Here is a 25,549-nt window from a genome sequence, read left to right as displayed (position 1 = left end):
TATTTTCATCGAACAATAGGGTGATTTGAATAAAATTAATTTTGTGCTCTTAAAAAAACAATCTTTACTGTATTTAATTGACTTTAATTTTAGTTTATAATGAAAAAATCGTAATGAATATATTTTTCTTGCAATTTTAATATTATCTTTCGCGAAAAATAACTTATTTTTATAAAGTTTATAGAGGAATATTTTATCGAAGTTTTTGAATCACCCTCTTGACAAAATTGTGAAATGTTAACCATGCTACCAGATTGCTGTGTGGAGTAATGAATTTCGTGACATTTGCTAATTTATTTACCACGATACGTCAATCGAACAGTGGTTTACAACAGGTATGGAAATGAAAGTGTTTAAAATAAACGAAATTCGGAACAGTATCTCTCAAGGTAGAAACACAATGAAATACGCCGCTTTATCACGCTCAGTTTAATGTAAACGACTAAAGGCAAAGTACTACCTAATTCAAATGAATTAGGCAGCATTTGAATTAGGTAGTACTTGGCCTTTATTCATTTACTTAAAATTGAGCGTGAAAAAAGCGGCGTGTTTCATTCTGTTCACACCTTTAGTCCCGGGCCACACTAGAGTAATTTCATTGAAATGTTGACGTGAAATTATGCGTCTATAGATCGACTTCCATAGAAGTGTAAAATCGTGAAATTTCTGTAGTGGGGAATTCAACCTAAGAACACCTAATTTCATGAAATTTTTTAATGAAATTCACTCTAGTGTTGACCGGGACTTAGGACATAATAGTGAAACTAGAAATAGAAATAATTAAACCATAAAAAATAATTTTGCATTTTTTCCTTGAAATGTTATCTGTATTTCGACCGAACGGTTTCTTTGGCTTCCGAAACGGAAAAAAATCATTTTCTGTTCATCTAAACACCTTCGAAACTAAAGGTAGAAACACAATGAAATACGCCGCTTTTTCACGCTCAGTTTCATGTAAAAGATTAAACACTAAGTACTACCTAATTCAAATGAATTCGGAAGAATTTGAACTAGGTAGTACTAGTCCTTTAATCATTTACTTGAAACTGAGCGTGAAAAAAGCGGCGTATTTCATTGTGTTTCTACCTTAAAGATTAAAATACATTGAACTTTGTTGATTGCTTCACGCTCAATTTCATGTAGAAGAATAAAGGCCAAGTACTACCTAATTCGAATGCTGCCTAGTTAATTTGAATTAGGTAGTACTTTGCCTTTAGTCTTTTACATGAAACTGAGCCTAAAAATCTATGCGACCGACAAGCCATACGAAATAACACGTAACCCTGCGTTTAAACATGACAGGACAGTTGAGTACATGTATTGATTGTCAAAAACCCAAAACTTGCCTGTGTGACGTAGGCGTCCAGATAACTGCAAAAACAGTTCTAAAATTATGAATGAATTCTTTTTGTTTTCCGTTCACATATTTTGTTTTTGCTAACCTTAAAGGTGCGAACACAATGAGAAATTCATGCTTATCCAAGCCTCGATTTCTGTATAAGAATAAAGAAATCCAGGATAGAATTTGTATTAGGTAGTACCTGGCCTTTGTTCATTTACATGAAATTGAGCTTGAAGCAAGCAACAAAAGTCATTGTGTTTCTACCTTAAAGGTCTAGGTAAATAAGCTGCCTCGCCTAATTGCCTTGCTTGCTTCTGATAAAAGAATTAAACAAGAAAAGGACAACCCAGTTCGAAATTTGCTCGGCCTTCTTTATTCTTTTATTTTTGTATGTCAGAAATGAAGCATGAAAGCAAAGCAATCAGGCAAGGCTGCTTGTCGTCGGTGTCATGCTTAAGTGTTCCATACGCCATTTGCCCGTTTCGAGATAATCGCATTTTAATGCTTTGCGTCACAACAGTGTGGAGCTGACTGAAGCAAATATTTATATTTTTGACTTGAAATATTTATAATAGTATATAGAACATATTTGCAAAAATTTAGAGGAATATGTGTTGGAATATACAAGTTATAGAGATTTTTTTAAAAAAAGAATTTTTGTCGATTTGTTCCATATCCGCACTTATGACACAAATGCGAAATATTGTAAATCACATGGAACAAAGTGACAAAAAAATTTTGCATATTTGCCTCAATAAATTAAATACTTCTAAATCGAAAATTAAAATTCTGATTTTTGAAATATGTTTTTAAACTTGTAAGTTTTTAAAATATTAATTTCCTAACTGAAAAAAGTTTATGATTTTCCGTCGAGGCGTGGATATCTCGGAAACTAGAGCAGATAGGAGAAAACCGACTAGAAATTCAGAAAGAGAAATCCAGATGAGATTTCATTTGACGTTTGAGCTATGGATTTGACAGTTGAAATCGAGTGGATTTCGTAAATGTAAACTTAGCATCGGTATGGCTTTCATTCGGCATTTTAACCAGGGTTTTCGATTTGACGATTTATCGTCATTTTGAGGTTTTTTTTTGGCCCAAAATTGGAAAATGACTATTTTATGCCCTGAAATGACGATTTTTCACGTTAGCCACAATTGCCTGAAATAAAACAGGATAACTATATTTTAACGAAAATTTAATGAAATAATTTAAAGAAAACAGTGTTGCAAACTCGATTTTATGAGCTTTTTTAATGTTTTTAGAAATTTCCAGACATATTTAGGTACATAAATGGAATACAGCTAGTTTGAGCTTTTTTCCTCACATTCGAATTATATCATTTAGGATTGTTAATGGATGAAAATCGTCTCTTAAAAAGTCAGTTAGTCAGTCGGGACCGAAGGACATGGACGGTCAATCAGGCGATATTTGAGAAAGATGTCATTCAAAACTGGCAGTGTATTTACCTAGCTGCAAACTCGATAGCCATAGGGGAAAGTCTCACCTGGTGAATGCTTTTTTGGCGGTATTTAAGTGAGATTAAGTTAGCTATACTGATGTGAGTTATATATCTTATGTAGCCTGTCTCATTGTTATAACTATAAGCAGAAAATTCTCATTGAGCGGTAACCAAACCTAGTTGACGATTTTTGACGATTTTCCAAATTTTATTGGCGATAAATAAATCGATAAGTGCTTTGTTGAAAATCAGTGATTTTTCCCCTTAAGCTGGGTACACATTGTCAGTTTTGAATGTCGATATTTCGCAATTATCGATAACTGTCAAACCGTCCAGCAACCACAAAACATTTTGCGGTTGCATGATGAATGACAAAAATGAACGGCCACACTAGCAAGCAACAAAAAATCTGTCATTCAAAACTGACTATGTGTACCCAGCTTTAGGACACGTGGTATCGCTTTCGGGTAATATTGGAATAAAATTGACCTCTATTTAACGTTCTGTAAAAACATCAGGGTTGTTAAATTTGTTAGTTTTTATTAAGAAATTGGCGAAAATTCTCTTCTGTAAAAACTTTTTCTGTAAGTACCTAATGGATTTGAGATCTGAAAACTATAATTAGTGATCATTTGTCTATAGGAGTAAAATATAGCTACATTTTATTCATAAATATGACCGAGCGCTTCAGATCCCTGTCCATATAGGGTATTTGCCCCATTCATCTATACTAGGATATTTAGTACCGCGTTAATATGAGTGGAAGATATTGTTCTTAAACGGCGTTTGCACTAGGGCTTTTTGCCGGGTTAACCTTCTTTATGAAGATTTATTTGACGTTTGCTCTAGAATTAACATTTGAAACCCAGCCGGTTTATTAAATCCGGCCTGAATGCCATTTATCCAAACCTTGCTACTGTCGTGCACCCCCTGAACATACATATATAGGAGACTTCGTAATGTTTGATTACGTATACATTAGGTCTGTCCCAGAACTGCAAGAATGTACTAATTTTTACTATTTTTTCCGATAACATAAAGGGAAAAATGTTATCGTAGTAAAAATTAGTAGCTTCTTGCAGGTTCTGGAACAGAGCAATTATTCCCACCGCTAAAATGTTCATTCATATTTTTTTATAAGCTCTGTTCCAGAACTAAACATTTTTACAATTTTTACCACTTTTACACATTTTGCGTTCCCGTACACAACATTTATATGAAAATCGTTTACGACTTTTACAACTTTTACCACGTTATAAAGGCTAAGTACTACCTAATTCAAACGCGATTTTGGATTTCTTTATTCTTTTACAGAAATTGAGGCTTGGAGAAGCATGAATTTCTCATTGTGTTCTCACCTTCCCTATTCAGTTATGTAGTTTCGTGTGCAGTTGGCATGACACAATCAAACAGGTACCCGCATCAGCTTATGTACTGTGAACTGTCAAAATTTAAAAAAAAAAAACTTTAAATAAAAAATTTTGAATTTTTGACAGAATTGTGTAATAATGCGTTTATTAATACCTGTCTAATGAAATTTTGTTGAAAAATTGTGTGAATCGTTTTATTTTTGGAAAACATTTTTGACATTTCACAGTACTGAACTGGTTTTTATTGTAGTTGTTGGCTGATGCATCTAACTTGATAAATATGCCTTGGCAGTTGGTAAAAGATTGATGGAAGAAGACAATTTAACCAAAAAAAAAAAAAACTAAGACAATGAGTGCAGAAAATGTAAAAGTGAGACATTTTAGCAAAATAAATAGCGTTTGTTAGGTTAGTTATATTACATTTACGAAATCGGGTGGATTTAAACTGTCAATTCCTTTTCGTATACGTCAAATGAGTCGTATTCTATTCTCTGTGATTACTAGTATTAAAGAAAATTGTGATATTTACATAAGCTGTGTTCCAGAACTAAAAAGTTTTTAAAATTTTTACGACTTTTACACATTTTACTCCAAAAAGCGTTCCCGTACACAAAAAAGTTGTAAAATGTTCACTTCTCTTTAAACAAAAATGGGCGAGTAAAATAAAGTAAAGGTAGGCCACAGCTAACAGCTGATTACAATTTTTTTCTTTTTATGGCCTAATCTGTCAAAAGCAGGGTTGACATTTTGTACCGTTTTTGACATTATGCAATCATAAAGGTAGATGTATCGATGAATTGTTCCAACAAAAACCTTCTGCTGTAACACTATATCTTAAAATTGAAAACAATGACAAAAAACGTGTATTCGCGTGGCAAAATAAAATTGTTGATTTTTTAGCAAAACTTACGAATGAACAATTTATCAAATATTGATATTAATTTCAATTTGTTCCAAAAGTACGGGAATGTAAAAATTACAATTTTTTTACAAATTCCGCTGGCATTTATCTGCAAATCGGATACCAGCAATCACGATGTCAGATTAGCCAAACTTGTCAAATAGGTGAATGACATTTTTTCACTGTCATAAGTTTGGGAAGAACTTTTGCTATTTTTGGAACACTTTTCCAACAGGAATATTCTGGAGCCTAGCTAAAGAAATGTTTTTACACTATATGGCACTTTTAGCATATAAAAAGTGAAGCTCTAAGTTCCATATGTTTTTGTAATACGGGATAGCTATGCTGGTACATCTACCATTATTATTGTACCGTGCCATTTGACGTTTTAAGCCATGGCTGCAGGGTGGCATTTCTCAGTGATTTTCATACCTGGCCTACCTATACTTTATTCTACCATGGTAACATGGTTGCCGGCGTCTGATTGGCTCATACGCCGACTTTGACATTTGTTCCAGTTTTTTGACGTATTTTCCATTTTTCCGTTCCCGAACTATTTCAAAAAACTTGTGTGTGAGTTTTACTATTAAAAAGTACGGGAACGAAGTTATATTTTTATTCGGATTATTTTTGCATTTATTTTTTAATTTGGTTGTAGTGTAATTAAATAACATTCACTTGACAATATAAATGTAAAATTTGACGAAAGATTATATATTCAATAAAATACTTATCCCTGAAGATGTTGGAAAATACCAACGAAACGTAGATACGAAAATGGAATAAATAATCTTAATTTTCATTGATAAACGAGATGACGTTATAGCCCATTAATATAAAGTCTTAAACATACAAATAAATAAGCAAAGGTAGAATAAAAAACAAATCCCACTAATTGGACTTCATTTGACGTTTAAGCAATGGAATTGACAGTTGAAATGGAGTGGACTTCGTAAATGTAAACCTAGCAAAATACCATATTTATATTAGGCAATTTTCCTTGCGGCAATTGCCAGTTTGAAGGAGAGACAGGTGAGGAATATGGTAACCCTTTGCCTCTCAGCACCCTCCTCACCGACAAACTGACAATTGCCGCAATGAAAATTGCCTAATGTAAGTATGTCCCAATTTATATTAGGCGAGTTTACTTGCGGCAATTGTCAGTTTGATGGAGAGAGAGGGTGTTGAGAGGCAAAGGGTTACCATATACCTCACCTTTCTCTCCATCAAACTGACAATTGCCGCAAGTAAACTCGCCTAATGTAAATTGGGACTAATGGGTACTTTACACGATATGTATTTTACATATGGGTTGTCATTTTTATATACAAAATGTATACGCAAAGTGACAACCCATATGTAAAATACATATCGTGTACAGTACCCATAAGGACTTACATTATGTTGTATACATTTATAGGGTATGTCAGACGAAAATGTACGAAAAAACTAAAAGTAGTATGGAAAATGCGAAACATAAAGAACTCGGTATGGATAAGAAGAAGTTCCAGAACATACGAGATTGATGCTGGTGTAATATAGCCTTTATGCATTTTCGTGTGCAGTTGGTAAATAAATTGTCGGTAGAAAACAAGTTAGGCAAAATACGAAGAAAATGTGCACAGAAAATGAAAAATTGAGACATTTTTGCAAAATAAATAGTAGTTGTATTCTAGAACTAAAAAGTTTTTTTTTACAATTTTTACCACTTTTAAACATTTTTTACCACAGAACGTTTACGTACACTGAAAAGTAGTAAAATGTTCACTTCTCTTTAAACAAAAATGTGTAATAGTCATTCGTGCAGATGAGGTACTAGATGGTCTGGCTGCGGCTTAGCTCGCCGGAATGGGTAGGTTCTGTTTCTGCATCGACTGTACATATAACATTTTTTTTGTACCTGAATGAAATTCTCTAACGGATTTTTAAATTTGTGAATAAAAAGAAAACAATAGTAAAGATGGAAAACATATGTCATCTAAATACAAACCTTCTTGCCTTTTTTGATCAAAATGTCTACACGACAGATTTCCATCTGATGAGGTTGAGATGATTTTACCTCATTTGGCTACCCGCCCCTTATGACTTTACAGCCATCCTTGGTATTTCTGGCGCCAAAATTATCAATAAGAAATACCCCATAAATGTAAATCAACTATACGATGCCTATTCAGACCATTTTAGGAATTTACTCAATCATTTTTTTAAACATTAAATTTAATTTTCAGGACTTTATATATGAATTTCTATATTTAATCATTTTTAAATATTTTATATGCAATCCATTACAAATTTAATACTAACTATTATATCAAGTATAATGTTTATATATATTTTTTATGATAATATTTTATATTGTATAATCAATTTCTTATGTATAATGTATAATTATTTATATAGTTTCATGTATTTCACATTTTTTTTTTAGTGACATTCTAATTTAGGTTTAAACAGAAAAAAATATAATATCATATTCATATTTTTATAGTTCGATTTATATTATTATAACCTTAGTTATTTCTGTAGTTATTATGTTATTTATATACCCAATTCATTATTGTTATTTATCTATTTCCTTATTGAACTATAAAACTATCAATATTTTTTTATATTTATTTACAAATTATCTATAGAATTTAGGTTTTTTTTTTACATATGAATTACAGTGATTATCTTTTTGGTGTAAATATAACACCATTTATAAAAATAAAACGTTTGAGCCTAAAAATATGCTCTAGTTAGTTAATTGAATTTCCAAATATCTTTGCAAGTTAATTTTAGTATATGGCCTGTTCCCGTACTTTAAAAAGTGGTAAAAGTCGTAAAAGTTGTAAAAGTCGTAAACGATTTTCATATAAATTTTGTGTACGGGAACGCAAAATGTGTAAAAGTGGTAAAAATTGTAAAAACTTTTTAGTTCTGGAACAGAGCTATAAATTGAAAGGTTATGTGAAAGAAAACTAGACCACGTGTCTAGGAATGATTGATTACGTAAAATAGATACTTTCCCTTGCAGGTTTGGAGATAAAAATTTTAAGTTTTTTTTGTATATTTAATAAATGACTTTTTCTTTGTGTTTCAATACGTTTTTGGGGGAAACTTATGTGTTATAATTATAACAATAAATATTGTTGTCGTGCTTTTCTGTACTCACTCATTTCATCTTTGTACCCTGGCGGCATATTGTGGTATCAAATTTTATGATAGATTGGTAACTTTTCCTTCTGGTTTTGTTCGGTTCTTGTTCAAGATGTGTGATTTTTTTTATAAGAAAGCTCCCTCAAAGTAATGTGGTTGGTAATTGTATTGATAACTAGATGTCTCATGTGGCATTTTGGTATCACCATCTATACATCGTATTTTGGACCACAAATTTAATTTCAATGGTGATGTTACGTTTACCTTATGGAATATTGTGGTCAATCCTACTATAATGTTCATAAGATTGAAACCACAATATTCTTAACGAGAAATATAAAAAAAATAATTACCTTACATGAAATATGACATGGAATATTGTAGGAGCATTGCTTACCCAGGATGATGTTTGGTAATTAATTATAATGAAAATTATGACGATTTTATCGTCTTTATTAAATAATTTCTTCGTGCACCACGTTCACAATGTGATAGTATATAATATTTTAAAAAGTTAATGTCGCTCTTAGTTTCAAAAATTAACCTCAACTTAATCTCAGAGATAGTGATAGAAAATTTACTGCGACTTGTCTTGTTCACTGATTGAAGGAAATGGCTGATCAAACGTGGTGTACGTACAGGGTGACATTTTGAATTCAGAATATACTGTCATCATCGATCAAATTGCGACTCTGGTGGAACCTAATTTTTGACTAGAGATATATAAGTCTAATTTTTAAGTGATTTGACGAAGCCCAAAGTCGAACTGTCGTTTAACTTTATAGGTAATAAATCAAAAGAAATAAATAAGTTTCACTTTCGATTACCTTTTTTTCATAATTTAGAATTGAAATATTTGTTCTAAATATTTACAACTCCGCAGAATATTATTATGACTTTATATTCACACATGGATATGATTTCCAAAAGTTAAACAGAGTGTAAACATGTTGCTAATACTATCTTTATTATTAATATTATGAGCTGGGCTATATTGAGTATAGATCTATCATCAACCAACCAATCAAAATCAAACCAACCAAAAATCAAATGTCCAATGTAAACCTGCTATCAAATTGTAATGGTGCAGACCATGGCGTGATAATACAGGTACCACACGCTAGTTGTCAAAATGCACTATTGTGAATAAAATCACACATAAAAAGTATATAAGCAATTCACAGAAATGCGTTATTGTGAATGAATTTTGATGTTTGGTTTTGTTAATGGCACAAATGTTGTTATAGATTTAACACATTCCATTTTTGGTCATTGTGCGGACGAAGATATATTCGACAGGCTACGTAAAGATCACAGCATTAAGAAATTTAATTCTTTCATCGTAACAAAACCTTTAGGCCATAAGTAGTTACATGATACAACATTAACTTAAACTCCATCAAGCTGTCGGAAATTTGTTTATGTTTTAAAGCAATTAATTTACCATCACATTACGTTTGACATTTGCTTCGACCTCTATTAGCATGATACCAATTAAAAAAAATAGTTTTGTTAATCAAAGTCACATGTAAATAGGGCTAAATATAAACATACTAATATACGCATGTGTAAACGTACTACTGTTCGTATGGGTCATGGAACGTATTTTAATTTTATGACAACAAAAAAAATTACGTTAACCAACACTGTATAGTGGACGGACATTTGTTTACATTTTATTTTCTTTGAAGAAATGCAAAATTATCAAAATTATGACGCAGAAATAGAAAATACGTAAAAATGGAATAATAGCCAATATATGTGGCTATCACAAATGGCGATGAAAAGCGTTATCTTTAAAAACTTTTTACACGACAAATTTGGGCGAGTAAAATATAGGAACGCGGTTGCCGGCTTCTAATGGGCTAAGTGTGGGTTAAGGCCTTGACACATAAGAAGCATGGCAATCTTGCTTAAGTCATATCTGGTAAAGTTCGACCTAATTCAAATGTGATTCGGAAATATTTGTGTTAGGTCGAACTTGGTTTTTAGTTTTTTATCAGATATAACTTCAGCAAGAATGCTATGCTTCTTATGTGTCTAGGCCTTTACTTTTTGATGGGAACTATATCCTCAGATAAAAATATCGAAGAAAATATTGAAATTTTCCCCAAAAAATCGTCTTCGAACTTTTTTGTGTTTTCGCATGGTATAAGTAAAGAGGTAGATTTAAATGAAAAAAATCTATAGAACCCTTGTTTTTCTTGAATTCCTAAAACTTCAAAATAAAAACAACAAGTGGGTTTGTTTACAATGCATTCTAGAGCATTTTATAAAAAACGCGAAAAATGAATGAAGAGTTAAGTTTTCTCCACATAATCGAGTTGTGAATATGATAAACTGATTGTTTCAATGCAAATCTCACCAATTTCTTGAATACAAATGGTCTAAAACAATTTTAAAAATCATTGAATTCGATTGTTTTTAAAATTGTTTGGCATATTATCCAAACACCAGACATACATACACAGTTTGTTTATATTGTTTTGAAGTTTTAGGCATACTCGAATGAAAAAATTTAATTTGACATAGAGCTTTGGCTAACCTTTCTTATTAAACCATGAGTTTTCGGGTTTGAGTGACTTGACCGCGGCAAAATTGAGTAATCCGTCGTCTGTATATTCAAAAATGAAAAACATAATGAATGCGGTATGGATAAAAGGAAGTGTCAGAAAATGCGAGATTGATGCTGGCGTAATATAACCATAAAAAAAACTAAAAATTGAAAAATGCCCACAAAACTTTTAATGATGGGAATCACTCGAAAGTGATGAAAAGAAGTTCAAATGCCGAATGAAAGCCATACCATGTTAAAGAAATAAACAAATTATTACGTTTTTCTATGGTGTTAACTTTCTTTTAACTTTTGAAGTCCTAATATTTTCTGGATTTTAATTCACCTAAAAATATAAAAAATACCTATATTTTATATTTCATATATATGATATAATTATATCAGTGAAATAATGAAATGTAAACTAAAATGTTATGGCTACAATACACCATATGCTTTTTTACATGTATGTAGTCACACTAATATACAGACCAGCTGATGTCATACACGTGATGCGGTATGGATAAAAGGAAGTGTCAGAAAATGCGAGATTGATGCTGGCGTAATATAACCATAAAAAAAACTAAAAATTGAAAAATGCCCACAAAACTTTTAATGATGGGAATCACTCGAAAGTGATGAAAAGAAGTTCAAATGCCGAATGAAAGCCATACCATGTTAAAGAAATAAACAAATTATTACGTTTTTCTATGGTGTTAACTTTCTTTTAACTTTTGAAGTCCTAATATTTTCTGGATTTTAATTCACCTAAAAATATAAAAAATACCTATATTTTATATTTCATATATATGATATAATTATATCAGTGAAATAATGAAATGTAAACTAAAATGTTATGGCTACAATACACCATATGCTTTTTTACATGTATGTAGTCACACTAATATACAGACCAGCTGATGTCATACACGTGAAAAACATATGGTGTAATATAGTCACTAGGTGTGAACTTCCTTTTGACTCTTAAAGGCTATATTACACCAGCATCAATCATGGTAGAACAAACCAGGTAAAGTTAATACTACAACAAATACAACTCAACAACAACCACATAGAAATTTGTTTTTGTTTGTAAACGTTAGTGTCAAAATATATGTAAACAAAATAAGGAAATGTCTATAAATTATTTGAATTAAAAAAACTAATATTTTTTCACATTTGATTGAATATTTTGAAAAACATGAATGAAAGCTCGTTAGATTTTCAATTTGAATGTTTCCACATCATTCCACTAAATGCATAATTTCTCGCAGAAACTAGAATTCTTGCAAAAATGTTTGGGGTCGCCGGTAATTCATTGAAAAAAGAGAAGCTGTTTCAATCGTTTGCTTTTGAAAACAAAAAAACACATGTTTATTAGGGCTTTATTCTTTTCAAGTTTTACAAAATACCACAAATATTAAAAAATATTGTACCGCCTCTATAATCGGAGTTTTAGCGTGCGGCATGTCGTTCGAACCTGGAGGAGATTAGATGTCAATGATATGAAGGAGTCTTTATGGGAAATAGTTTTTTTTCCAGATGAATAAATTTGTTCTTCCAAAAATATATATCCATAATATACATCGAACATAGAAATGAATATATAAAATGTCGTATGGAATTTGACACTAACACTACAGCCCAGTTCAGTCAGCTGGGTATTGCTGCTACCTTTTCTTGTTCTACCATGAGCATCAATCTCGTATGTTCTGACACAACTTTTTATCCATATCGTTTTCTTTATGTTTCGCATTTTCCATACTACTTTTAGTCTTCTAAATGTAAACAACATAATGTAAAACAACCTAACAAACACTATTTATTTTGCTAAAATATCTCACTTTTGCATTTTCTGTACTCATTTTCTTCGTTTTTTTTTTGTTTTTGGTTAACTAGGCATTTACACTAGCCAGTTTGGTTTCAAATACAACTCTGATTTACTAACACAGTCATACATTTGTCGGCTGTCTCCCAGCTGTCCATCAGTTTTTCACAGACAGTGGGGTTAACATTTGTTTTTATATTTTGTGAAAATATGTGAGATAATAATTGAAATGTGTTGAAAACAAAAGAACATGAACAAAAACAAAATATGTGAACGGAAAACAAAAGGAAATCGATGGTTTTCATTCATAATTTTACAACTGTTTTTGCAGTTGTCGGGACGCCTACGTCACACAGGTAAGTTGTGGGATTTTGACAATCAATACATGAAGTCAACTGTCCTGTCATTGGTAAACATTTTTTGACTCATTTTTAAAGTTATTCTTGTTTTTTTCTTTATTTGCTTCTCATTTTGTAATAAAAAGTATATAATAATGTTTGAGGGAGGATTTATATTATATTTTTACATTTCTTAAATGTTCAGCGCCGAACATATGTTATTGTTTACATAAAACATATGGCTGACGACTGCGTAACTCTAAAGCCACACGCTGAAACTTTCATACGAAACTTTCCCATTATTTTGGCGTTCTTACGTCGAGTTTCCCAATGCAGTAAATTCATAAAATCACTTTATTATGGAACTCGATCTATAAACGCCAAAATAATGGGAAAGTTTCGTATTAAAGTTTCAGTGTGTAGCTCAGTAGTCACACGCGCAAAATTTGCTGCGAAACTTTCCCATTATTTTGGCGTTCACAGATCGAGTTCCATACTAATGCCAAGTTTACACTTGCGCTCTAAAATCCACTGGATTTCACGAAATCCTGAAATACATCCCGGTGTTTACACTTATTTTTTTGTTGATTTCATACATATCACAATGATCAAGGTAGATGCATACGCGCAGCTGATCGAACATGCATTTTCAAAACAAGTTGTTGCAAATTGAATTAGTCATCAAAAATATACGACAATATAGAACTTTACAACTTTATTTCGAAAATTATCGTAAAACTATCTATATATCGTATTAATTGTGTATAGAACCCGTTCCCGTACTCCGAAGTCTAGCAAGACTTACACTTCTCTTTAAACGAAAATAGCGCCGAATAACATCCTATTCTCCTGTTTTCTGCCATACAATTTTGGCATAGTAGAAACTAGCAACATGTTCATTATCATCTAAATACGATATCTGATACGTTGATTTGCTGCAGTTTTTGCAATTTCCGTCATTTTTTCGTTCCCGTATTTTTTAAGAAATTTGTATGGGGGGCAATTTTAGACATTTTGCTCTTTTTTCTAACATTACCATTAAAAAAGTACGAGAACGCAATAAAAAAAAGCATTGTAACAAAGTAATCTAATATTTTTTCACATTGTTTAAAAATTTTGATTCTAAAATTTTTTGTAGCAGCAATTGACCATCTACCTTGTTTATTGTGATACGTGAAAAGTGTTGCAACTTTTGGTACTTTTTCAGTCACAAACAGGGTTGTATATCATGTGTACTGTGATTTCGATGTTGATTTCGCTGAAATCACGAAATGAGATGGTTTCATTTTTGTATGCGAAATCATGATAATTTTTGCTTGATTTCGCGCGAAATCACGAAACGCCTTCGAAATCACGAAAAGACGCCGAATGTAAACCAAACATAAAGTAATTTTATGAAAATGCTGTACTGGGGAACTCGATCTATGAACGCCAAAATAATGGGAAAGTTTCGTCGCAAATTTTGCGCGTGTGACTACTGAGTAGCTTTAGAGTTATCAAATGTTTTATGTGTGTTACCAACGCCCAACTTAAATCGACGATGACGGACGACACAAAACTTCAAAACAAAAGCTCTGTTCCTTTACGTGCAAGAATCTTCAAGTTTTACAACTTTTTACTCGAAAAGCGTTCCTTTACTTCAGACACCATACAATTCGTATGGGAGCAGTTTACAACTTTTGCTACTTTTGCCGGTTTTACCACTTTCAAAAGTAAAGGAACAGACCAAAAAGTTGGATGTGTTTAGGGCTTGACTGTATAATGGCGTTTGCATTAAGGCCAGAACAGAATCAATCGTCGCGTGCTTTACTTACTTCCCCAAATGTCAAATTATAAAGGAATGCCAGAGCCTCTTTGCAAATCCGCCTGCTTCCTCCTTTAAGAGGCTTTGGCGTTCCTTTATAATTTGACATTTGGGAAGCAAGCAAAGCAAGCGACGATTGATTGGCCTTTAGCGCTTTTGTCGTGTTAAACTTCTTCAAAGATTTATTTGGCGTTTGCGCTATGAAATTTACATTTGAAACACAAGGGGTATTAAATTCGGTTAAATGCAAACGGGGTATATTAGCCCATTTAGACTAGTCATTTTAAATCGACTCGATTTCTAAATCCAACTTTCAAATCCTAGTTGTTTAGACTAGTCTAAAATGATATAAGATGCCTGTCAGCTGTTCTTTGTTTACGTATACATACGCGAATTTGCAAAAAGAATTGCTTGTAAATTAAAAATGGAATGGAATACTACACAAAATAATCTGACAAATTGCTATTAAATATGTTGTTTACGATTTATATTAAATTAAAGCTACATTAATTTTATTTTTATTTAATATTTTTTTCTAATTTTCCGCTCCTGTTTGTTTTTGTTTGTTTGTGTTTACCGTTATTTGAAAAATGTAAATAATAGGGTTATGACTTTTTTACAACCTCATATCCCTGTGTCATATTTTGATGAGCTTTTGCATAAGATTAGATAAAATCTTAATTACAAAGTGATTCGATAGAAAAAAGCTCATGCACAAAAAGCTTTTAAAGTTTTTATAGATGAGCTTTTTGAAAAATTTTGGAGTCACTTTAAGCACATAAATAACTCAAAACAATCGTTAAAGCCACACGACATATCCAGAATGACATAGCTTTTTTTCATAAATTTTGTCGTCATATTATTACATACATATAATTTTATATCATATATTATATATTATTCTATGTATCACATAAATTGAATGTGGTTTGTGCGGGACCTTTTTCAATATTTAAATGGAATGAACGTTGTTATTTGTTGCATTCATAGTCAAAAGTTCATTCACTCTCGCTACAGGAAATCATTTTTGAGACAAAAAGGTCAAAAAGTCATAACCCTAGTAAATAAACGACATATGAACATAGTTGCCAATATTGGTACCGACTGCAATAGTTGCATTTTTAGGAGCAAAAAGCAGTGTTGTATATCAAAATATTTCGATTTAACATTTGATTTAAAACAAATCCAAGTTTTGAGTTGATTTAATTTTGTATGGTAAATCAGGGTGGATTTGGGTGGATTAAGCACTTAAATCGAGATAATGCCCTTAATCATCGTATAAGGGTATAGTCTAAACGGGCTATATGATTGTACGATTTATTGATATAACGTTTGCTGCAATTCGACATGTTGCATGGTGTTTGTGTTTAATTAGTCTGTAATAATAAACACTTTTACAATACTTGTCCACTAATTCTGCACCACGTAAGTTGGCAACTCTAATGTGTGTTGAAGTTGCCAAATCAAAAACACAAAAATTCATTTGAAATTGAAAAACGGTGAGATAAACTGTCAGAAGAACTTTTTAATTTAACGTTGTCCTCTGGAAGAAACACAAGTCGGTGGCATATTGTAAGTAAAATTAGTTTTGCTCCTCAAACACTCTTTACAAATATTCCTATTTCTGGCAGACCAAGAAATGTATTCCAATAATAACTCTGTCCAAAAAGATGCTCTGCAAATAAATATGGAACTAATTTCAAAGGAGTTAAACGATTTGGTGGTCACAAATGAGAAAGATTATGGTGGTGCTTATCCACGTCCACCAAAAAATCTACAAATTACTGGTCAACATCCAAATAATATTGTTGGATGCCCTCCCATTTTGTCCACACCACAAGCATTGAACAATTATCAAATTCCATACATGACAACCAATCAGTATCGTCCTATTCTTAACACGACACAGTATCCCATTAGAACATACGAACAACAGCATCAATTCCATACAGATAACAATGTTCCAAGTTCTTATCCATACACTACTTACTCCTCCAATTTTAATAGTCCATATGCAAGAGCAATTCATTATGGTGGAACTGCACCTTCTTATTTGAGACCACAAGCTAAACAAATACAATCGCCATCTCTCCTATCTCTAGGAGCCACAGATACTGTAAATAGCTCTCAAAGTTCAATTGGTGGGTCATACAAAAAATCATTTTCTAAATCAAATTCCAAACATGGTTTAATGACAAAAAATCCAGCAATACCTTGTGATTATAAAAACGTTGTTATAGATCTATCCGTATTGGGTATTACTAAGGATGGGTAAGTGTCAATTTATATTTAATTCTAATATAATTTCTTTAATTCTGCCGTTGTGTATTTCCAATTACAGTAAAGAACCAAACCCAGTACTACGGCTGTTTAGTCTATTTCGTGATTTACACATTGCTTTGGGAGAACAGCCACCACATGCGGAATCTTCTTTGGCAAATGAAAGTGTCTATGTACCAACATTTGCACCATTACCAAAAATTGTCTTGCCTTGCACTATGTCAGTCCAGTGTCAGGTGAAGCATGCCACAACTCAAGTTGCAACATTTCTCTATGGCATGAAACGCTTGATGACCGCTAATATAATGTATGATCAGAATTTAAATGCCGAGTGCGAGTTGCATGTCATCAAACTTCGCCAAATGTTGGCCCAATTTGAAATGTATAAGTTTATCGAGCTGAAACACAAACGCGGTCAATTTCTCAATGAAAATATAAGAGGTAAGTGCTATTTAAAAAAAAATTGAATGATTTAGAAAATATGAAAAAGGAAAATTTTAGTATTTGAATGGTCCGAGCCTCTTAAGACAATTCGAAACGAAGTTTGTTTGAATAATTACTTCGATAATTTAAAATACTTGATTAATTTTTGTTTTAATTTAAAGAAACATTCCATAATATCAACAGTTTGATAGTAATTGGAATCGAATTGTTTTAGAGAAACGGACCATAAGTCTTGCAATCCCACGGCAGCGGGTTCTAACGTACCGGATTGACCCAACCCGGCATCAAACCTATGCTTTTACGTAGGTTTCATGTTGCTACAACAACATCATAAGTCTTGATTTACACAAGGTACTTTTAGTGCTGGGAATTCAATTCTTTTTTGTAGTTGTAAGAGTCATATTTGTTCCACACTTCATGTAGGTACTCATTGTAGGTTTGTCCTGGGGGCCTATTCTGTAACTTTTTAACAACTTTACTCATTGTTTATTTTACAACAATTTCATTTGTTTGTTTTGTAGTTGTTACAATAACAAAAGAAATTTTAACAACTTTCGAATCGATAAAAGTTACAGAATTCCTATACTGGATGGCACTTCTGATCTTAACATGGGTTTTATCGGAGTGTATTATTCAAACAAGTGGAAGTGGATAAGTTGAGCAATTCCAGGGCGGCCGGTTCTATGCACCGGATTGACTCGTAGAAATCTTTGGCCAGGGGCCGTCTCCTCAACAAGTATGTGTTTGTTCGTGGTATAAGATGTAGAGTAGAATTCTGTTGTTGTTTTGACGGAATGTTGTTGCTGTAACTGAATGTTGCTGTTGTTGTAACGGCTGTAACATTCAGCTCTCCCCAGGTAACTACAAAGCTACTGGAGTTAATTGAGTAGGTTTTATAGATCAGTTGAAAAGATGCGGTGTGTGTCGTGCAGGTCTGTACCGCTTATGGGCAGATGTTTTTCACAGTCTTATTAATCCTTGCCCTATAGGAAGTTAGATGGGCGTTTAGCCAAAACTGCTCTGGTTTGCTGCAATAGATGGGGGCTGTATTCCCAGGACCGCATTCGCGAAATAGTTGCATCAGTGTGATTGTCATCCAACCCTGCTTGATAGGATTGCTGATCTAGGGATTTCACTCTCATATCGTTGGACCTCTCTTTCGAGATCATGAAGATCGCTCCTAACATGTCTGGGTGGTGAAATTCTATCCACCATACGGTGATTGGGATGACTCTCATGCAGATGACATGAGTTGGCATCCTGTTGCAGTTCTCAGGGCGGCGTTATGATGGATTTTAATGCTGTTCTACCGCGTTGCACGTATGTTTGAGGATCGAATAGACGAATAGCTTACCGCAGATCGATCAATTGCGTTATATGTGGTAAATAAGGTTTCTTTGTCTGAATCTTAAGTGCTGCCGGCTAGGAATTTGTAGACTTTGTTCCTCTATCTCAGCTCGCCGCAGATAACTAGGGAATCGGCGAACTGCGTGAACATACTGTTGGGATAGTTAGTGGTCGGAATTCTACTACAATCCACCAGGTCATTCAACTCTGTTCATCTTCTCCACACTCCATGTGGTGAACAGGGTGCCGTTGACTCAGTTACAGATTTTTTTCATATTCCTCGAGCGGAAAGAGGTGGTAGGATCGAGCTTATAACAAATGACATCCGAAAAGGTACCCGATTCCAAGGAGATAACACACCACCTTGGGAAACTCTCTGTTTTACTCTACGGGGATTCGACTTCGTGATTATTATTATTGATTATTCAACGTTTCAAACTTGGCCGGAGGGTAGTCTGCCTGTGTCCTCAAACAGCGTGGAGTACTTAAAGGCTTTCGATAAGTCCTATCACACGGTTTGTTCTGTTTGAGTCCTTGAAGTAGTGCCAGAATGTGCCAACCACTGTCTGAAATTGCTGCAGGATGTTGAATTAGGATTTTTTTGCACCTAAAGTCGTTCATATTATATTTTGGGATATTTGCACATTTCTCCATTGTGTCTCTCTAGGTAACGAAGTTCAGATCGTGTCGTAAGCGACTGCATCTGTAATGCTATACAATCCTGACTGATACGCTTCTTGCGCGAGGGGGTAGATGTATGATTCTCTTATATGGTGCGTTTTCAGATTTTCGCCATTCTGTTTTCGCTTTGTTACAGATCTCACCTTTGCTGCACATTAAAACAGTAACAGATGCAAAGGCCTCTGTCTATCACAACATAACCAATCTAAATTCTGGTTGCTTGATTCGGCGACAGTCGTCCGTACTTCGAGATGTTTGAAACAAAGCCGCACACTAACAAATTTTCTGCTGTCACGCGCCTATCAGGCAATTTTTCTCCTTTGGCATTTCTATAATGGTGTGTTACCGCAATTATCCAATTATTTTCATTCGTATGGGTTAACGATAGTAATAATATTGGGTACTATAGGGGTGTCATTTATTTCTCTTGTCTATGCAGGGATCGTAGACACTTGGCCTATACAAAATATTTAATTTTTTTAATGAAACTTTTCCTAACGTTTTTCAAAATTAGCACAGCTTTTTGTAATTATTTTACAATGGCAGTGTTGGTTATCTCGCTCCAAAAACTACTAAAACTGTTGTTCGAAAAATTGCTGTGTTGTGGGCATTTTAAGTTCATTGTAATTTTCATTATAGTGCATGCTGAACATTTGGAAAAAATAATGGAAGAAATGAATCATCAGATACGTGAAGTAAATTTACGTGTCGTTGCCTGTGATTGGTATATTGCTAAAAAATATGGACGTGGCATGGGAGCAAAAAATACGAAAGCAGCAACTAAGTCGTCAACTGATACCACATTTGAAAATCAAACGGAAATTGGTGTTATCAATGAAATACTAAAGCTTTGTGAACAACAATCTTCTGCAAACGTATCCGCTGATTCTTCTGATATTCAAACAAATTCTTTTACAACAATCACCACCTCCAATAATTCCACTAATGCCGAACTATCAAAAGTTGTTGGTGTGAATCATAGTGTGACTACTACCACTGCTATTGGTGCTGAATGTTTAAGCAAATGTTGCACTCCCACCACAACACATGCTCGTCAACCTGTGTTTTATATTGGTTAAAAAGGAGTTTATATTGCAAAATACAAGTGGATATGTGACACGTTCTCCTTTTTTTGGTTTTTATATATAGATTTAAGTTTTTTATATAGATTTAAGTTATTTTAATTTTACTTGTTTCAAGTTTTTTAATTATTAATAATATTTTTAGACTTGTTATTTTTTTATTAATTTTAAAATTGTAAATAAGTTTGTTTTGTATAATTTGCATTCATTTATAATAATTTGTAAATATTATTTAAACGTATTTATATAATTTACTTTTTGTAGTTTTTTTTTTAAATTTTTACTTTAAATTCTTACTATTTTACAATATTTGTTTAAAATAATTTATGAAATTATTTTTCTGTAATTATTTTTTATTTTTATTCATTTTTAATAATTTGTAAATATTATTTAAAAGTATTTATATAATTTACTTTTTGTAGATTTTTTACATTTTCATTTTAAATTCTTACTATTTTACAATACTTGTTTAAAATAATTTATGAAATTATTTTTTATTTTTATTCATTTTTAATCATTTGTAAATATTATTTAAACGTATTTATATAATTTACTTTTTGTAGATTTTCTTACATTTTCATTTTAAATTCTTACTTTTTTACAATTATTATTTAAAATAATTTATAAAATTATTTTCTGTAATTATTTTTGTGGAAATTTTTTTGTACCGCAATAATTATACATCCTTTTTGTTTTGACTGTTGCATTTGTTTATTAGTTTTTTTTAAACATTGTACCCAGTTGTCCTATGTTTATAAGTATTTTTAATTTAATTCTTATATGTCTTATTTGAATTCTTTGTTTAATTTGTTTCACAATTCCACTTACAAACCTTTGTATAAATTTTAAATATGTGATTTTTTGTTGAGTCCGCATAGATATTTTTCTTAAAATGGAGAAGGATATACAAATGCGTGATTATAAACTATTTTTGTTATTCTTTTCTAATGTCAAAATGGCATGAGAGTTTGTGGTTAAAATATTAGCCCTATTTAATAACAAAAATTGCAGAAAAACTGCATAGCTTATATAAACTAATATACGAAATGTTTTAAAATTACATTTTTGATTAATTTTTTTGGCTGCAAATGGCCTTTTTAAACATTTATTATAATTATTACTGGTTGCACACAGATTTTCTAATCCCCTCAGCACATATTTGAAAACGAATCTTCAATATGTATCTAAGTATTTCATAATTTTATACAATAATTAATTAATTTGAAAAAAAAAATATTCAATGGACTTCTTGAATTGCTTGAATTGTCTTCTTTCCCAACTGAATTTTTACTTATTTGAATTATTTTAATTTATATCATACATTTATATAATTCTTCGTTTTAATATATTAATATTATTATTTATATCAATGTACATGTTATGAAATGGTTTGTTTTTGACGAAATAAAATTGAAATCCACTGAAAGTTGAGAATTTCTTTTCTTATACATTTTTTTAAGGTCGTAACATTACACTTTTATACCCTCAGCATTAATGCTAACGATGGTATATACCTTTTTTATACGGGCAAAATGTGCCTCATCGAAATAATGGTTTTAGACCCAAAGTATGTTTGGACGAAATGTGTTTCAGATAATTTGGAGTCGATTTAGCAATGTCCGTCCGTCTGTCTGGCTGGCTGGTGCGCACGATAACTCTCGAACGGATGAACCGATTTAGTCCAAAATTTGGCTTTCGTACTATTTTGTCCAAAATTAGTTTAAGTTCAAAGATGGGTTATATCGGTCCACTCCTTCCGGTACCTTTCCCACAAAAGTTCGAAAATGTTCGGAAAATTTGTGCAAACGATGGGGGTTATCATGAATGAAATTTCCCCGTGAGTTTCGTCTTTCCGCCGTTGCAACTTAAGGGAGAAAGTGAAAAAATTCACGGGGAATTGCTGCCGTTCATGATAACCCCCGATAACTCTTGAAGGGAGTAACCGATTTGGTCCATACTTTGCCCATCGTAAAATGTGTACCAGACTTAGATAAGGTTTCAATATGGACTCAATCGGTCCACTCCTTCGGGTACCTCCCACACAAAATTTCGGAAAAGTTCAGTTTAGGGCCACCTCTCGAATCACTTTGATTTTTGTTGTAGCAACTTGTATACAGTGCCCCCCATACGACGGTACAAGTTTCATCAGGGGCATGTCCATACTTCCCGAGAAAATAGCCTGAAAGGTGCAAAAATCTCTATGACACCGTGTGAGGTGGTTGGAGCGCAACATAACTCTAGGAAGAATCTGCAGATTCGGTCCAAAATTTGGCCTTAGTAATATTTTGTGCAACCTTAGTTTAAGTTCGAAGATAAGCCATATCGGTCCACACCTTCAGGTACCTCCCCCTCAAAGGTTCAAAAATGTTCGGACAAATTGTGCGCACGATAACTCTTGATGGGAGACACCGTTTTGGTCCATACTTTACACATTCTAATATATCTACCAGATATAGGTTAGGTTCGAATATAGACTATATTTGGCCACTTCTTCGGGTACCTCCCACACAAATTTTTGGATAAATTCACTTTAAGACCTGCTCTCGAATCACTTTGATTTTTGTTGAAGCAACTTGCATTCGCAGCCTCCATTACGACAGTAAACGTTTTTCAGGGGCAAGTGCATACTTCTTGAGAAAACAGCCAGAAAATTGTAAAAAGCCCCTATGGCGCCATATGTAGTGACTGGAGAGCTCCAACAGAATACTACGTTCGTCCACACCTTGGATATCGTAATATTTCTTCGAATATTAGATGAAATTCGAAGGTGGTACTTATAGGTCCACTCCTTCCGGTACCTCCCCCACAAAAATTCGAAAATATTCGCTTAAATGGTACACGCGATATCTTATAGAAGTAGCAACCGATTTGGTCTAAACTTTGGATCTCTAAATATTGTCGAAACTAAATTTATATTCAAATTTGAGCCCTATCTCTCCGATCCTTGGGGTACCACCCACACAAATGTTCAACATTTTTGTGTGGGTAGGGGTCTGTTCGAGGATCCTTCCTGTTTATAGCGATATTATGTTTTTCGTAGGCTAGTATGGTAAAAAATCCCTATCTGTCGATATTCCCGCAAATTGTTGCGCTTTAATTAGGGTGTCCAAAAAACCGGTTTTTCCAAACAAAACGGTTTTCGGTTAACCGAAATTTTTAATTTTTTCAAAAACCGGTTTTCGGTTTTCAAAAATTTTCAAAACCGGTTAATCGGTTTAAACCGGTTTTGTTAAATAGGTACAAATTTGCTCATAATTGATATATATTTGATTAAAAATGTACGACAAGGGGTAAATTAAGTATAACGACTTCGTTATTATATAATAATTATCTCATAATGTCCTTGTTATTTGACAATAAACCTCGAAGTGGGGACAGCAAAATTAAGACCGAAATTCTGCCATAAGGATAGTAAATGCCCTTACAAAAAATTGTGTACTAAGAGAATTACGTTTACATTTTATTAAGTTCGGCTTCTTCGTCTTGCTTTGCCAACCTGAAATTATCGTCAAATGCCTGAAAATTCGGCGGTCATTTGAATAATGACTAAGTTGGACCAACCACTCGTTTTAAATTGTAGCTACTATAGCTCTAGTTCCTAGTGCACTGTATTAGTTCCAAAATGTATGAGTAACTTCATACAAACTAACGTGTGATATCACGTATACGCAGATTTTTCATGCAAATGGTGTGTACCATTGGAACTGCGTAGTGAACTAAATTGGCACAACTCTACATTTTACACAAAATATTTTTACAGTGTTTTATTTAACTTGCCTGGTGTGTGTTTAGTTCAAATCTGGTAACTCATTTTTAACACGGTTGCAGTTGACCAATCGAACTAAAACTTTGCACACTTCTCAGATTTGGATGACAATGCACGAATATGAAATCAAAACCAATATTGGTCCATTTTTGCACTGTTTTACAGTGTTTTATCTAATTTGCTTTTCAAATCTGGTAACTCATTTTTCACATAATTGCAGTTTACCAATCGAACTTAAAATTTGCACACATTTTAGACTTGGATGACAATACATGAATATGAAATCAAAACTAATATTGGTCCATTCTTACAGTGTTTTTACGGTGTCTAACTTGACCCCCTTTTCAAATCTGGTAACTGATTTTTAAGACGGTTGCAGTTGACCAATCGAACTATAACTTTGCACACTTTTCAGATTTAGATGACAATACATGAATATGAAACCAAAACAAATATGGTTCCATTGTTTCCTATAGCCCCCATATAACGGTACCACCCGATTTCCGGTATTTTGCTTTTCAAATCTGGTAACTCGTTTTTCACGCAGTTGCAGGTGACCAATCGTACTTAAACTTTGCACACTTTTCAGATTTGGATGACAATACATGAATATGAAATCAAAACTAATATTGGACCATTCTTAAAGTGTTTTTACGGTGTCTAACTTGACCCCCTTTTAAAATCTGGTAACTGATTTTTAGCACGGTTGCAGCTGACCAATCGAACTAACACTTTGCACATTTTTCAGATTTAGATGACAATACATGAATATGAAACCAAAACCAATATGGGTCCATTTTTTCCTATAGCCTCCATATAACGGTACCACCCGACTTCTGGTATTTTGAGGATTTTGTCTTCATTTTTAGCCCGAATTTGCTGTAACTTGGCATTTGGAGTTCTCAATAGTCTAGGAACTTCCCCACTAAAAATTGGATTGGACGGAGGACGAAGGTCAAGGTTTAATATAGCATCCATATAACTGTACCACCCAATTTCAAGCATTTTAATCTACATTTTCTGCTCAAATGAACTGTAATTCGGCATTTGGGGATCTCAGTGGTCAAAAAATGTATTTACTAAAAAGTTAAAAATAAAAAATAATTTAAAAAAAATAAGTTTCAGTGTTTTATTTAGAAATGCACTTAAAACTAAAAAATAATTTGTCGCTTAGCCTCAATATATACATTCTTTCTCATGATAGAATCTCTC

The 25,549-nt window shown here is 32.8% G+C and overlaps 1 protein-coding gene across 1 annotated transcript; it reads left to right on the top strand.

The window, feature by feature from the left end:
• The first annotated feature begins 16,214 nt into the window (after positions 1-16,214).
• Positions 16,215-20,708, top strand: bam (bag of marbles). Its single transcript, XM_073963259.1, has 4 exons — positions 16,215-16,309; positions 16,369-17,008; positions 17,079-17,458; positions 20,129-20,708. The coding sequence occupies exons 2-4, from the start codon at positions 16,377-16,379 to the stop codon at positions 20,566-20,568; spliced, it is 1,452 nt and encodes a 483-aa protein (XP_073819360.1). The 5' UTR covers positions 16,215-16,309; positions 16,369-16,376; the 3' UTR covers positions 20,569-20,708.
• Positions 20,709-25,549: the final 4,841 nt, after the last annotated feature.

Source organism: Musca autumnalis, unplaced genomic scaffold, assembly GCF_047663935.1.
Source record: "Musca autumnalis isolate F117 unplaced genomic scaffold, ASM4766393v1 scaffold_1, whole genome shotgun sequence".
Lineage (NCBI taxonomy): Eukaryota > Metazoa > Arthropoda > Insecta > Diptera > Muscidae > Musca > Musca autumnalis.
The sequence above is the reverse complement of the archived record's forward strand: the minus strand, read 5'-3'. Positions and strand labels throughout refer to the sequence as shown.